This window comes from Pleurodeles waltl, chromosome 4_1 (genome assembly GCF_031143425.1).
Source record: "Pleurodeles waltl isolate 20211129_DDA chromosome 4_1, aPleWal1.hap1.20221129, whole genome shotgun sequence".
Taxonomy (NCBI): domain Eukaryota; kingdom Metazoa; phylum Chordata; class Amphibia; order Caudata; family Salamandridae; genus Pleurodeles; species Pleurodeles waltl.
The window spans coordinates 71,501,985-71,516,732 of NC_090442.1; the positions used below are offsets into that span (position 1 = coordinate 71,501,985).

At 49.4% G+C, this 14,748-nt stretch overlaps 1 protein-coding gene across 8 annotated transcripts in view; it reads left to right on the forward strand.

Annotated features, from left to right (window-relative positions):
• Positions 1–14,748, forward strand: part of PTPRF (protein tyrosine phosphatase receptor type F) — a 597,274-nt gene that overhangs the window by 551,165 nt on the left and 31,361 nt on the right. For all 8 annotated transcript variants that reach the window (XM_069227811.1, XM_069227807.1, XM_069227815.1 and 5 more), the window contains 2 exons: positions 5,196–5,319; positions 7,448–7,623. In XM_069227811.1, coding sequence (XP_069083912.1) covers positions 5,196–5,319; positions 7,448–7,623 — 300 coding nt within the window. The remainder of the gene's footprint in view (positions 1–5,195; positions 5,320–7,447; positions 7,624–14,748) is intronic.

Consider the following 14,748-nt stretch of genomic DNA (forward strand, 5'->3'; position numbering starts at 1 on the left):
AGTGCCAATTGGCCATGAATTGCCTTTCAAGGCAAGGTCAGCGACCTGAACTGGGCGCTATATCTGGCAGATAGCCTGTTACCTGTGATGACATGTCAATTGGTGGAGTGGCAGTTTAAAATGTTCATATGTTGTGAAGTTGATCACTTTGTGCAGGGGAAGGAGGAGTACTGTCAGGCCAGCTTGCAGGGTGCTACTTACTCCATCGTGGTCATGACAAGCGCATCAGTGAGTCTCCGTGTAATGTGAGGCGGGAGGTGATTCCACATCTTCCTAACACTGGGCCGCTGGTCTATGGCCGCTCTGGCAGAGAAGGAGGATCCTGGTGCCTTTGGATGAAGAGCGCTCCTCTGCTGCTGGCTGAGAGGAAGAGAGATACAAGGCAAGGGAGTAGGGCCAGGAGAAGTTAGGAAATAAAGGGTTGTAGCTTTGGATAGTTTTGGGTGAGTTCGCTACAGGAAGTTGTGTACAAGGGCATGCTGGACCATCCAGTGATCGATGGCCGTAGATGAGCTCCATGTGGAGGTGGAGAGTGGTGACATGAAGAAGTAGTCAACCCGTCACACTCTGCATAAGGAGAAAAGAGACCAACACAGTGTTTAAATGCACTGAGGTTGGTCGTGTAAAATGAGAAGAGGGGAGGTCCCATCACTGACCCTGCTGGGATTCCCGCATGAGGAGGGTAGACTGAAGAGCTAGGGACCAGGGAAGTGAGAAGGACTCTTGAGATGCAGGAGAACGATCCAAGAGCCGTGCTTGAGGGTTGAGTGCAGTTGTGTGACTATCAGTGTGGATTGCGTGAGTTGGTCAAGAAGGACAAAGATTGGGGTACCACGGATGAGGTTCACTCTTGCAATAAGATTACGTGAGAGGGTGCTCCTCTCATGGGAGTGTAGGAGGTGTGCTCATGATTGAAAACCGTTGAGTGAATTGTGCAGGGGTAGTTGGTAAGTAACTCCATGGAAAACCAGTTATTACAGGGCTTCCAAGAAAAGGCCACTTTTGAGAGATGGGGGATGTTTGCTGCAGTGACCTGCCCAGATGAAGGATGGGGTTCTGTGCTCCCAGCTGAGGAGAGGGCTTCCTTCTGAGAGGAAGACCATGGCTCGGCGGACTGATGCATTCTACAGAGGCTGCCTTGAAGGAGTGAGTCACCCAGGCGCACAAGATTCTACCAGCCTTACTGAACAGAACTTCCCCTAAGTAACCAAGCATTGCTTGAGTATCTGCAGATACTCACCACAGGAAGGTATCTGTGAGGGGCCTATACCTGATCTCATCTCCCTGCTTCCCCCAGGGTGGCCACGGAGCCGAAGAGGGACACCGTTTTTCCCTTATTCTTCTTGTGTCTTGTGGTTGTGTTCTGTTGGCTGTAGCGGTCACTTGGATTGCAAAACCATTTGAACTGTTTATCTAGCGACACTCGACTGTTCCACAGAGACCCCCAGTTGAAGTCGTGGTTGATGCCAGACCTTAAATTCCACTTCTCATGCGGGACAGTTTGTCTCGTGTCTGATGTGCCACCTTGGTCCTGTGGGTACCCCAGACATCTGAACATCTGGATCACTGTGGGGCAGTTTTGTGGAAAGAGCCTCAAACGTAGAGAGTCTCCAGAGAGCGTATTTGAGAAGTCTTGATGGACAAGGTAGACTTTTGTCTTGTCTCTAAATAAACCAGTTTTCTGATGGGTGTCGACTCCTTGAAGCCCAGAAGACACGTTAACTGAATGTAGCCTTCAGAACTGCCATTGGCAGCCTGAACACTCCGTCGATGTAGTTGGACAGGGCCTCCCGTGTAGAGACATTTTGGATTGCCTTTTCAGGTAATTAAGCAACAACTCCACTGCGGTGTCCAGCTCGGCACCCACAGGGAAAACGCATCACCTTCCCAGGATCATTTGTGTCTGCATCATTGTCTGAGACTTGTGGGACAAATCAAATCAAATCATAAACATAAAGCGCGCTACTCACCCGTGCGGGCCTCAAGGCGCTAGGGAGAAGGGGTTACTGCTGCTCGAAGAGCCAGGTCTTTAGGCGGAGTGGTCCTGGGTGGTCCTGAGGTTGGTGGGGAGGGAGTTCCATGTCTTGGCCACCAGGTAGGAGAAGGACCTCCCACCCGCTGTGGTGCGGCGGAAGCGAGGGACGGCGGCGAGAGCGAGGTTGGCGGAGCGAAGATGACGGGTGGGTGTGTAGAAACTGAGGCGGCGGTTGAGGAAATTCGGGTCCCTTGTTGTGGAGGGCTTTGTGTGTGTGGGTGAGGAGACGGAAGGTGATCATTTTGTTGACGAGAAGCCAGTGCAGGTGTCAGGTGGGCGGAGATGTGGCTGTTGAGGGGTATGTCGAGGATGAGGCGGGCGGAGGCGTTTTGAATTTGCTGCAGACGTTTCTGGAGTTAACCGCTAGCCAAAGCCTTGAACCAGACTTTTGATTATATTGGATCGAGCCTGATGGCTCCACGTAGGTTCCGCGTTATTTATTTTGGGAGTGCCTTATGCTTGAACGCTGGAAATACTTCCGGGTCCTCTCATGGCCCAGATAGTGCCAGCACATTCTGTTTTTCTCTCGTATTTATCTGCTCTTTTTCTAGATCTGAACGTGTTCCCCTTTAACAGGGTAGCCCTGCCTGCACATTGAGTGTTTTTAACTGTATTCTGGAGAGTCAAATACACTTCATCCCAAATATGCCCCCAGCCCCCGCGCCCCCTGTGGAGTTGGCAGCCCCCTACCCTTCGGTCTGGTCAGGACTCTGAATCCCCTCCATCCCCAGCCCTGATCAGGCCCTGTGGTCCTCTCCGCCTCCCACTCTAGGCGGACCCTGTGTCTTTCCCACTCTCCCGGTCCCAGCAGGCCCCGCGGCTCTCCCCACCCCGACTGTCCTTATGGTTCTGTCCACCTTCTGGTCTGATTATTTCCCATTGTCCTCCAAGCCCCTTGATTGGATCAGGACCAGTGGACCGACCTGTGGCCCTCCCCCGGTATGGTCGAGCCCCATGGTCCTACCCACCCTCAAGTCTGGTCAGACCCCATGGTCCGACCCACTTCCGGTCTGACCAGGTCTCCCAGATCGCTGCACCTCGCTCTCGGCTCTGGAAGCCTCATCAGTCCCTGCCCCTACAGGCCCCTCTGTGACGTCAGAGCAGCGCCCTCAGAAGAAGGTCTCGTAAACAATTGGGCGACTAGGGGAGGGGGTTGGACCTCTTCTCAAGTCTCCCTGCACACCCATCCCTCCTAGACGTATGGAACTGAGCTGTGGGGTGGAATGTATGAGGACATACATATAAATCCACTGGCCCGGGGTTTCCATTGTGTGTTGTTTGTCACCTATTACCCCTTTTCTTTTTGGGGGGGGGGGGGGGGGGGGGGGGAAGAGGTTGCTTTCCTTCCGTCGCCCACTGCCCATCACAATCCCTTGAAGGCCATATCCCCCCGACACTGCAAACCCTCCAGGTTCCTGATTGTTTTCATAGTCGTGTTGTCCAGGTTAAAGGGCTGGTGATGGATGTAAGATTTTCCCATAATGCCGCAGTTCGCACAAACACATAAATAAACCCCGCCCCGAGTGGGTTAAGGGATCTTGCAGAGAGCAGGCCCTTTATGGTGTAATTCAGACAACACACAGTAAAAGCCCCTTCCCCGCCCCATCACATACACACACTTTGCCCCCTCATCCTCCTTAATGCCCTCTGCAGAGGAGTATTTCTTTTTTAGAGCACGGTGCAGCTCAGCGTGGATTTACAGCCTTGAATTAATGCATTGGAACGAGCCTCCGTGTAGCCCGCTCTGACACGCGGCTCAGATTGGCTGTAGGATGGAGTCTGAGCGCCACCATGTGGGTGGCTTGTAGTACTGCAGTGACAAGCACCAGAAGAAGCAGCATGGAGCAACAGAGATGAACTAACACCGAGGGTACAAAAGTGCATCTGGGATGTCCGTTCTCTTTCCTTCTGGCGTGCAGACCTTACCTTATTCCAAAACGCCGCCTTTTTCTCACACAGAACACTTTGTCCTTGGTAACCAACGTTTTAAAAAGACTTTCAAAGCAGAGAAGTAAGGGGGCTTGTGTGCGTTTTTCTGTGTTTATGTAAAAATTCCTTGTGAAATCCGACAGACACGTCACCATACCCTACTGAAAGCACCTGTACCCAACTGTTTTCCAGAAAATAGATTTATTCGGGGGAGTGAACACCCCAAACACCCCTCACACCACCGAAGTTACGCCCGAGTCTAGGTCTTGTCAGTGGCTGTATCTTCACCGTCCTTTTCGAAGGTGACTCTGTGCATTCACCGTCCTCTGTCTTAACACATTTCTTATAATGCTCATGACTCTTTCCCGACAAGTGGTATCTCATGACCCTTTAATTTAGAGCCCTCACCTCCTCTCCTAGATATCCGTTCCCCTGCCACATGTTCATCTTTCCCTCATACTGCCCCTTTCTTTTATAATAGATTTACACCAGTGAGATACTTAAATAATCACCACTCATGACTCACTTTCCCACTGACTCACGCTCCCTCTTATATTTATACTCCTAATGTATTTGTGTCTCACCCCCTTCTCCCCTGTCCACTGCATTTTTCTGATTGGTAGAACTGGTCTGTCTCCTCTGCACTGCCTGCAGCATCCCTGTCTCCTGCAGATGACATGAAATGAGGCCTCCACGGCTGGACCAGTGCCCACAGTGAGTTCTGAGAACTGCACTACTGAGAGAGGCACCTCCAACTGGAGACAGTACTCCCCGACTGTGGCCTCCACACCCAGACACGGTGTGGAAGGTGTGACTTCCAGACTCACATGCAGTGTTCCAGTCTGGCTTCCACAGCTAGGCACAGTGTTCCCAGTGGGACCCTCAGAACTGGACACCAGGTTCCTAATGTCGCCTCTAGAACCGGACACCATCATCTAGATTTTTCCCTCGCACCCCCAAGAACTGACTCTCATACTCCAAGACTTGTAACCCATCCACCTTTCTCTTCTGCACGACTTGCTACCTTGTGTCATCTTATGACGATGGGTCCATTTGTTTTAATTCTGCTGTTAGGTACTTTGGGTCTACCTCTGTGTTATCCGCATCTCTAGAAATGCTTTGGATGCACCTTTGTGCTGTTTGTCTCTATATAGAAGTGCTTTGAATTCTCTTTCTTTCTTCCTCACTCCCTCATATATATTTTGACTGAGCCTTTCCCCTTCTCTTTCAGTCCATCGACCCCGGACAGCAGTTCACTTGGGAAAACTCCAACCTGGAAGTGAACAAGCCAAAGAATCGCTATGCGAATGTGATTGCGTACGACCATTCTCGCGTCATCCTCACCTCCATCGATGGTAAGTCCAGCGGTAACTTACAGTCTGACCTGCCCTTGTTGTGTGACATGTTGACCCCAGTTACTCTGAACATAAGAGCTATCAGTCTGTCTAGAACTGGTTGTGTGAGTAGCATAGATGCAAACATCTTAGAGCAGGCAAGTGGGGATTAAAAAAGAAATAGTTGGGAGAATGTATTTTCTTCATTGACTTAGACTGGAGCAGAGGCAGTGTGTCTGAATCAGTCTATTGTCATGTATGGTGACGAAAAATCAGGATTTCGTTTTAGCAGTTAAATAAAATAGTGCAAACGAAAACACAGTCCTACACTCTCTTTTTGTATGCATTATGTAAAACTGCCAAAAATTAAATGTCGAGGCCTGTCACTCCCTCTAATCTCACCCTACAAGAATTAAGGGGCAAAGCATTCTGGCTCAGGATACATATTTTTGAGCTCAAGCTGCCTTATTTCCAGCAAATCATGACTGGGCAATCCAAATTAGGTTTCTGCATGCAGGAATCGGGAGACTAGCCTTGAAATCCGTAGTCTGCCATCTGAATCAGGAGAGTTGGCATGCTTGCGGTAGCTGTGCACCAGCTGCAAGAGCGGTCAGTCTCACCAGCACGGATGGTAGGAGCTGTCGACTCCCATTACTGTGACCAATAGGGCCCTTCGCTCCGCCTGGTACTGGTGGTAACAGCTTGCACACCAGCTGCAAGAGCATCCTCTTCTTTGTATTTCAGTAACACCAGCGTTTAGCAATGGTAGAGTAGCTAGGTCGAAAGCACCCTCCAGACCACTCTTGCCCATCATCCTCACAGAGCGCAGGCCAGTAGTATGTATAACCTTCAGGCAAACATTCTATTCCTGGGCTATTTGATGCATCCTGCCTCTTCACCCCTCTCTCCTGCACATTTTGGGCCCCGGGGCTGGTTCCAGGAGAGTGGTGAGTCTGCGGAACCCCGTGGGAGGGCTGTATGTTGGACTGCAGTGCTTTGCTGGATCAGTCTTGATTTCAGCGCCGGGGAAGGTTTGCGTAATTGAATATTCTCTTCCTTGGTAAAAGCCTCTTTGGGAGCCCAGTCCTGGCTCACTTCCTCTGTCACTAAATATTTCATACAGAATTACTTAGCGCTGTGAGACTTTCTCTCAGCACTTAGCCAACCAGAGTGGTTGTGGTGGTGGGGGCAGCAGACAGGAGCAGTTTCTGTTCAGCAACTTGAAGCCTGTGTTCATCTTTCTGTCTAGCAACTTGAAATGTGTGGATTGCATCACAGTTGAATGATGGAATCCATCAATGGTCATGGATGTAGCCAGACTGAAGTCCCTTGTAGAACCTGGCTCTGGTTCCACCTAGAATAACAGTCTATATGCCCTGGTTCATGGTTGGAGCCTGGCTGGAGTGTTGGACAGAAACTAACTGGATCCATAAGCAGGTCCCTTCTGGGGTGCTAGGGGCCTGGTGGAGGCTGGATGTGCTCCTAGAGTTCAGGACAATGTCCGCCTTGGGCACTAAATGATTGTACCCTGGCTAGGGTTTAGGGATCGCCATTGCGAATGCCTGGCCCATGAACTGGTGGACAGCCTTCCTTCTGCCGCTTTTCTGCGCATTTCATGGCCCCACATGTTGGTGGAGGACTGGGAACAGAAGCAATAATGAGTGTAGGTAGTTTGAGAATCATCTTGCAAATACTCTGTCAGTACATAAAGGCCCACCCCATGATGTCCCAACATGTGCTTGATGCTCGGTTAGCTTGTGCTTGGACATTACTGGTAACTAGATAACTAGTAGGTTTGTGCTTGACTGTACTCTGCCAGCGATAGAGCGTGGGCAAAGGTGCCTACTTTATGGTGGTGCACACCTACCGTACCAATCTTTCTGAAGGTCATAAGCCTGTGTTTTCAGGGCTAACATCAATGGTTTGATCGCTTACGCAGGATATTGGCGGTACAGTGGCTATAAATGGTGGGTTAATGAGTAAGATGTTGACAGAGCTCTGATCTGGTTTTGATGTGTCTTGGGTCTATCTTCCCCTGGATCTGCTTTTTCCTAACCCTCTACTACTTCACACATAGTTTCTATAAACAGATTTTCCCTTGCTTTCCTCTTTACCTCCACGACTCACAGCTCCTTTTTGTCTCCTTCAGGGGTCCCCGGGAGTGACTATATCAACGCCAACTACATAGACGGCTACAGGAAGCAGAACGCCTACATCGCCACCCAGGGACCCCTGCCCGAGACCCTCAGCGACTTCTGGAGGATGGTGTGGGAGCAGAGGACTTGCACCATTGTCATGATGACGCGACTGGAAGAGAAGTCTAGGGTGAGGCGGGAGCAAGGGATTTGGGGCAAGCATGTATTGTTCGGGGCTGAGTTGGAGGAAGAAATGGGTGAAGGTGTCGCTCCATGGTGGAGACAACTTTATAAAAGGTACATGCCCCTCACTAACTACCATATGTTACTGTGTGGACAGAGAGCTAAATTGGCTGGAAGAGGTCAAAGTGTAGCTAGGTCCTGCACACAAGTAAAGCAAAAGTGAGATGGCTCGACAAGATCCAGGACCCTTAGCTTATCACAAAGAACCCAATTGATAAGTCATTGCTGGGTCAGAAGCCTGTGAATCCTGGTAGAACAACTTACTGGTGTAAACAGCAGCAGAAATCATCTCGGCACAGTGTTCGGTATCCATGACAAGTGAAATCTACCTCAGGAAATACTTCACTAGGTTTTCCATCAATAGACATTCCTATACAAAGTTGAAATGTCTAGAGTGGACATCCAGGTGGCCTCTGCATTAGTCAAGGACTGTGTCCTGCACACCTATTGGTTGCAATATTAAAGTTTGTGGCATATGTAGCATTAGATACACATGCTCTGCCTACTCCTGTCACCGGGTGTTTGGTTCAGACTTGTACAAGCTGTTTTTCTGAGTCGACGCTGTGTGTCTGTTTTCATTGGGCCCCTCGAGTTCTCCGTTCCCCGTAGTATTTGAGCAGTCTTTCAGTGCACCAACGTTTCTTCTTAACGTCATGGTCCCTCAATTGGATCTTTGTCGTCCATTTAGTCAATGCCCCACACTAGCCTCCCGTTTAGTCTCCCGCTTGAGAATGCTAGAACCATGATGGAAAAAACAACTTCCCTTGCATTCCGGTCAAAACAGACAATTCGGAATCATGACCGTTAACTAGCTCGCTGTGCCATGGAGCAACATCATGGTATTGATCCCCCGACATCTTCAGGGAAGATGTAAAAGAGGAAGTGGAGGGAGAGGTCAGTGTCGATCAGGCCACATCTTTCAGTCCTAAACCTGCATCATCATCATCGGACTTCAAGATCCAAGACCCACAGCCGACATTGGCCCTGCGTCATAAGACAACTTCTGTGACTGCTGGTGTACACCACGGCACTCACCACATCTCCAGAGGCCAGGCTTCGAGCCCACCACTGCCTCAAAGCCATTGCCATTTCCGATGTAAGGCTTTGGCAATGGCTTCAACTCGGACACCAAGCCAGCCTCACAAGAACCGGTTCACTTCAATGCCCGCCATGTCCACCAGCACCCTCCGGTTGTTTGACGTCTGGTTCAAAGGACCCCTTGAAGCAAAAACAGAGGTCAGCATCAAAAACGGCCTCAAATCCAAAACAGACTTCAGTGTCCACACACCCATCGACAAACTCCGAAGACCAGGAGTTCCCTATCTTAAACAGCTTTCAGGAGGAGTTGGACTCTCGGCAGTGAAGGCAGTTTATCAATCCCCACAAGCGCAAAATGATTGCAAAGTCCCCACCACAGGTGCAAGGAAACTTTCCCTCGCAGGAGGTAGCCCACTTCTTTAGGAGCAACTGATGTTGGAACCCCCACTGCCTCCAAAGCAGAAAAAACATCAAGACAGGGGCGCCAGTCCACTGCCCCCAAAACCTACCCTTCCTCCTCACCATCCTCCCCCATCTCAACAACCTCCTCCCTCTCCACCACCATAGAGGCTCCTGCCTCCTCACCACAGGTGTACACATTCATCTTATGGGGAAGAAAGCCCTCCACCCTTAGATTCCCATGACGCTCCTTATGACCAGGAACCCCAGGATGACTCTTGGGATGGTAATGTAGTTCCCCCATGTGCCAGTGCCCCTCACCTGTACCCTGCCAAACCTTCCCCCCCGGACGATCCCACCTCACATCATGAGGCTATCCACAGGGCAGCCACTTTTCACAAGGTGGACCTACAGACCATATCAAAAGAGAAACACTTCTTAGTGGAGGCGCTCTCCCACACCCAGCGCGCCACCCAATTCTTGCTATGTTCAGGGGCATGCTCAAGCCTTTGCAGGAGGCATTCATGGACCCCGTCAAGGCCAGGGTTGTCACCCCGAGGGTTGACCAAATGTTTCAGCCCTTTCCCTCTGACCCACCCTACATCAGAGACTAGCTCCCATCGGACTCGGTGGTGGTGTGTGCCACCCGCAGACAGGCCAACGTTCAGGGCACTAGGAATGTCTCACCCGACCAGGAAAGTAAAAAGATCAATGCGGCGGGGAAGAGAGCTGCCTCAAAATCAGTGACTTGTTGGCATACCTCCAGTTCTGTAGGGTTATTGGCGAGGCATGACCGTGCCCGATGGGATGAAATAGGGGAGCTCATACATCTCCCTGACCAATACAGGCAGCGGGCGCAGGAGTTCATGTATGAAGAGCAGACCAACTCCGCCGTTCCCATCAGGCGTGCTTGTGATGCAGCTGATTGCCACCGGGGGCATACATTCCAGGCACGCTTGGCTATGTACCTCTCGGTTTAAGCCAGAAGTTTAGGGGCATATGATCAACGTGCTGTTTGCTGGAGAACACCTCTTCAGCCCACAAGTTGATCAGATGCTGCAGAAAATGAGAGGACACTGATGCAGCAAAAGCAATGGGTGCTCTCCAGTCCCCATCACCCGTTTCACTTTTCACTGCTCATAATTTTGTGGCCGCGCGAAGGTTACCTCAGCGGAGGCTTCCTCCTCCTTTGCTTCACCATCGACTTGGGCAGATCCCACCTTCAACCATTACAGATACAGCCCTTCCTAGGGTCAATACTGAATTCAGTCACTGAAAAGGCTTACCAGAGCCCTGCTAGAGTCCAAGCCTTTCATTCCCTGCTGCCTCTTTTTCAGACAAATCGTCCACTTACTGATCACACAGTGATGCGCTTACTCGGCATGATGACTTCCTGCATTGCCATGGTTCCCCGCGCACGATTGCACATTCGTCCATTCCAAGAGTGCCTCGCAGCACAATGATCACAAGCGGAGGGTCTATGGGAAGATCTAGTGTTGATAAAGGCCAGCACTCATCATTCTCTGCAGTGATGGAACAGCAACAAATTGTTTCCTAAACCCAGTTCCCCAAGTGACTATCACCATGGACCCCCTCTTCTACGGGATGGCGGACGGGGGGGGGCACATCTACAGGACATAACTGCTCAGGGTTTGTGGACTCCCCACCAACAGACTTTTCACATAAACTACCTGGAGTTGTTGGCAGTTCAGTTTTCTCTCAAAGCCTTTTTCTGCCATGTTCACCACAAAAGTCTTGATCAAAACAGGCAGCATGACTGCCATGTACTACCTACAGAAACAGGGGGAGGGTCGCGCATTCCTCCCAACTATCGGCTTTAGCGCAGCACATTTTGCACTGGACGATCCACCACAAGATCCACCTCCTAGCGGAGTACCTTCTGGGAGCAAAAAGTGAATTTGCAGACATTCTCAGTTGGATGCAGCAACAAGTCCACAAGTGGAAACTCTAGCCTGAAATCCAGGTCCCCTGTTTGCATTTGGGTTTTCCTGACATAGATTTGTTCACGACTGCCAAAAAATTCAGATGCCCAAACTTCGCCTCCCGATTTTCACACCTACAGTCCATGGGCAATGAAGTATGGGTGAACTGGTCAGGGATATTTGCTTTCGCTTTTCCCCCCTCTCCCACTCCCTTGTACATGATTTGGAAGCTTCGGAGAACATCCCTCACCTTGGTCCTTGTAGGCCCCCATGCGGGCCAGGCAACGTTGGTTCACAACCCCCCTCGAGTTGTCTGTTGTTCCTCACGAGAAGATCACTAACAGGCTGGACCTTCTCACGCAACACCAGGGCACTCGCGGGCATCCCTACCCTAGGCAGTTCAACCTAGCGAAATGACCCCTGAAGTCCTAGAGTCTGGTTACCTTAATTTTCCCCCTGAGTGTATGCTCATCCTCAAGGAGGCTTGCCGCCCCACTACTCGGGCATGCTGCGTGGCAAAGTGGTAGAGGTACGTCCACTACTGCCTAAAGATCGACCCCCTAAAGCCAACAGTGCAGAACATTGTTTGCAACTTGTTTCACTTGCAACGATCAGGCCCAGCTTACACATCCAGCCGTTAACCTTTAGTTGCAATGGCAGCATCCACACAGAACAGAGAATACTCCTCTCTGTTCAGAGTTCCTATTTTAAAGCTTTCATGGAAGGACTTAAGAGGGTTATCCCTCCCATGTCACCCCCCAGCTCCATCCTGGAACCTCAATTTAGCCCTCAATAGACTCATGCACCCTCTTTTGAGCCCCTTCGTTCTTGCCCTGTCCACAATTTTTGTCCAGGAAGGTGGCATTTTTAGTAGTGATAACTTTCCTCAGACATGTCAGTGAGATCCAAGCGCTCATGTTAGAGGCGTCCTTCTTTAAGGTTCACGCTGATAAAGTAGTTCTTAGAACTAACCCAAATTTTCTACCTAAGGTGATTTCCCCACCTCAACCAGACAATTGAACTCCCAATGTTCTTTCAGCTCCCAGAATCAGTAGTAGAGAGAGCACTTTAAACATTAGTTGTATTGAGGACTCTCATGTGCTTCATTGATAGGACAAAACCATGTCGTAAGACACAACACCTATCTTTACCCTACTCATGCCATTTCAAAAGCAGGGATAGCTCACTGGCTAGTTAAGAGTATCAAAATCTGCTATGCCAAAGCCAAAAAGCAGCTACCAAGTCGACCAAGGCCAAATTCTACATGTAAAAAAGCAGTGTCTATGGCTTTTCTGAGTAACATCCCACTTGTTTGACATCTATAATGCAACCACCTGGTCCACACTACACATATTCACCAAACAGTACTCCATGGATGTCCTAGCACGAGAGCAGGCCCAGGTGGGCCAGGCTTTATTACGTACCCTTTTCCAATGTTCTGCAACATCCTCTGGCTAGCCTCTGCCTTACGGAGTACCTGCTTTGCGTTCTATGAAGAGCATGTATATCTGCAGCTATACATGCCACAAACCGAAAATGTTACTTACCCTGTGAGCATGTGTTTGTGGCATTTAGTGCCGTAGATTCCGATGCTCCACCCTCCTCCTTGGACGCCTTTGGTTGTTGCAGATATCTTTTCTCTCTCTAACTTTTTTTCCTTTAGAATAGACCTCTTTACACAGCCTCAAACTCTATCTCCATCCTCACCCGCCATGTGGGAAAGCAATCTAACTATGGAGCGGTGCCCCTGCGCATTGCCAGGTAAGGAAGGAGTCACTATACCTAGTGACTTGAATCACTTCTAAGAAAAACAAGTTGTGCACGTCCGAGCCCAACACTAAATGGCAGGAGTATGCAGAGCATGTGAATCTACAGCACTGTATGCCACAAACAGATGCTTATAAGGTAAGTAACATTTTCCTTTACCACCCATTCTACTCTTATCGCCGGTTGTTAGGAGATGCGGACAGTCCAAGCACCCTGTTTCCCATGCATGCATCTGGACACAAGGGAGCTGGTCTTCTCTGCCGGAGATGTCCTTTTCAACACACCGAAAATTTCGATCTCGCCACAACATCCTATGAATGAATTGGGTTAGGATATACTACCAAGACTACAAATGTCTACATTCTTTAGCAAGGCCCACAATTGCATTCCATTTTCGTCTTTAAACTTATCACAGAGCTTTGAAGATACTAGACGAGCTGCTACAATCTCTTATTAAGCAACATTGGACCTATTTGAAGATTGAGAGTGTGTAGGACACCACAGACAATTGCATTAGACAATTAGTGTACTGTAAACTCACTAGTGTTTTCTGGATGTAAAGTCACCTTCCACTTCAGGTACTTTATAGGAGTAGAACCATAACATGTGGATGATACTTGCCTCACAAGATGTGTTGAATAATGATAGAACTGCAATGCGATAGCAGCCTACAGGGCCTGAGCACTTCACTAATTAAAGTAGGGTGGTAAAGGAGTAGAGGACATTCATAAGTATATGACTTGAAAGGTTCCTAGTGAGTGTGCTAAGGAGATGCAGAGAGGTCTGGGGATTGAGATATGGTGCTCTGAGGCAGAGTGGGCTTTAGATGCTCTATGCCAAACTTCTGCTACTATTTCAAAGTCCCCTCACACAACCAAAAACCATCAGCATCTCCTTTAGGATGATGACAGCCAAGAATCACCACAGTCCTCATTGTGATAAAGTTGAAGGAGAAATGAGGGTGAGGTGTGGCCAGGAGGAGGCGGTGGATAGCTATTTTGATGACCTGAATGATGGTTTGCAGGGGATCTGACCTGTGGATTGTGGCATGGGTTTGAGACAATGTAAAACATCTGTCACAGGAACAGAACATTTCCTTAGGGTGGTGGTACTGGTAATGCCCTATGCAGATGTATGTAACCTAAATTTGAAGTAATAAATTATGTTGACGGCTATGTTTAAAGTTGTAGGACTTATCAGTAAGTTTTATATTATGATTTTTTTATATTTATATGTTCGATGGCATGTGTAGCTGCAGATACACATGCTTTGCACATCCCGCCATCTAGTGTTGGGCTCGGAGTGTTACAAGTTGTTTTTCTTCGAAGAAGTCTTTTCGAGTCACGAGATCGAGGGACTCCTCCCCTTTCGGCTCCATTGCGCATGGGCGTCAACTCCATCTTAGAATGTTTTCTTTCCGCCATCGGGTTCGGACGTGTTCCTTTTCGCTCCGCGTTTCGGTTCGGAAAGATAGTTAGAATCTCGGAAAATTCGACGGTATTCTTTGCGTTCAGTTTCGGGTTAGTTACAACAGATCGACACCGAATTTTGAAGAGCTCCGTGGCCCTTTGGGGTTTTCGATCTCCCGTCGGGGCCTGGTCGTCCCGACCACGTGTCTCTTCAAGGCTAATGGAACGGACCCCATTCCGCTTCTGCCCCAAATGTCACAACAAGTATCCATATACAGATCAGCATCTGGTCTGTAACTTGTGTTTGTCTCCAGAACACAAAGAAGATACTTGTGAAGCCTGTCGAGCGTTTCGGTCGAGGAAGACATTAAGAGACCGAAGAGGAAGAAGACTATAGATGGCGTCGGCGCCGACAGGACAAAAACACTTGGAGGAGGAAGAAGAAACCTTCTCCATCGAGGATTCGGACTCGGACGAGGTCGATCCCAAACAGACGCCAAAAACCGTGAGTAAGAC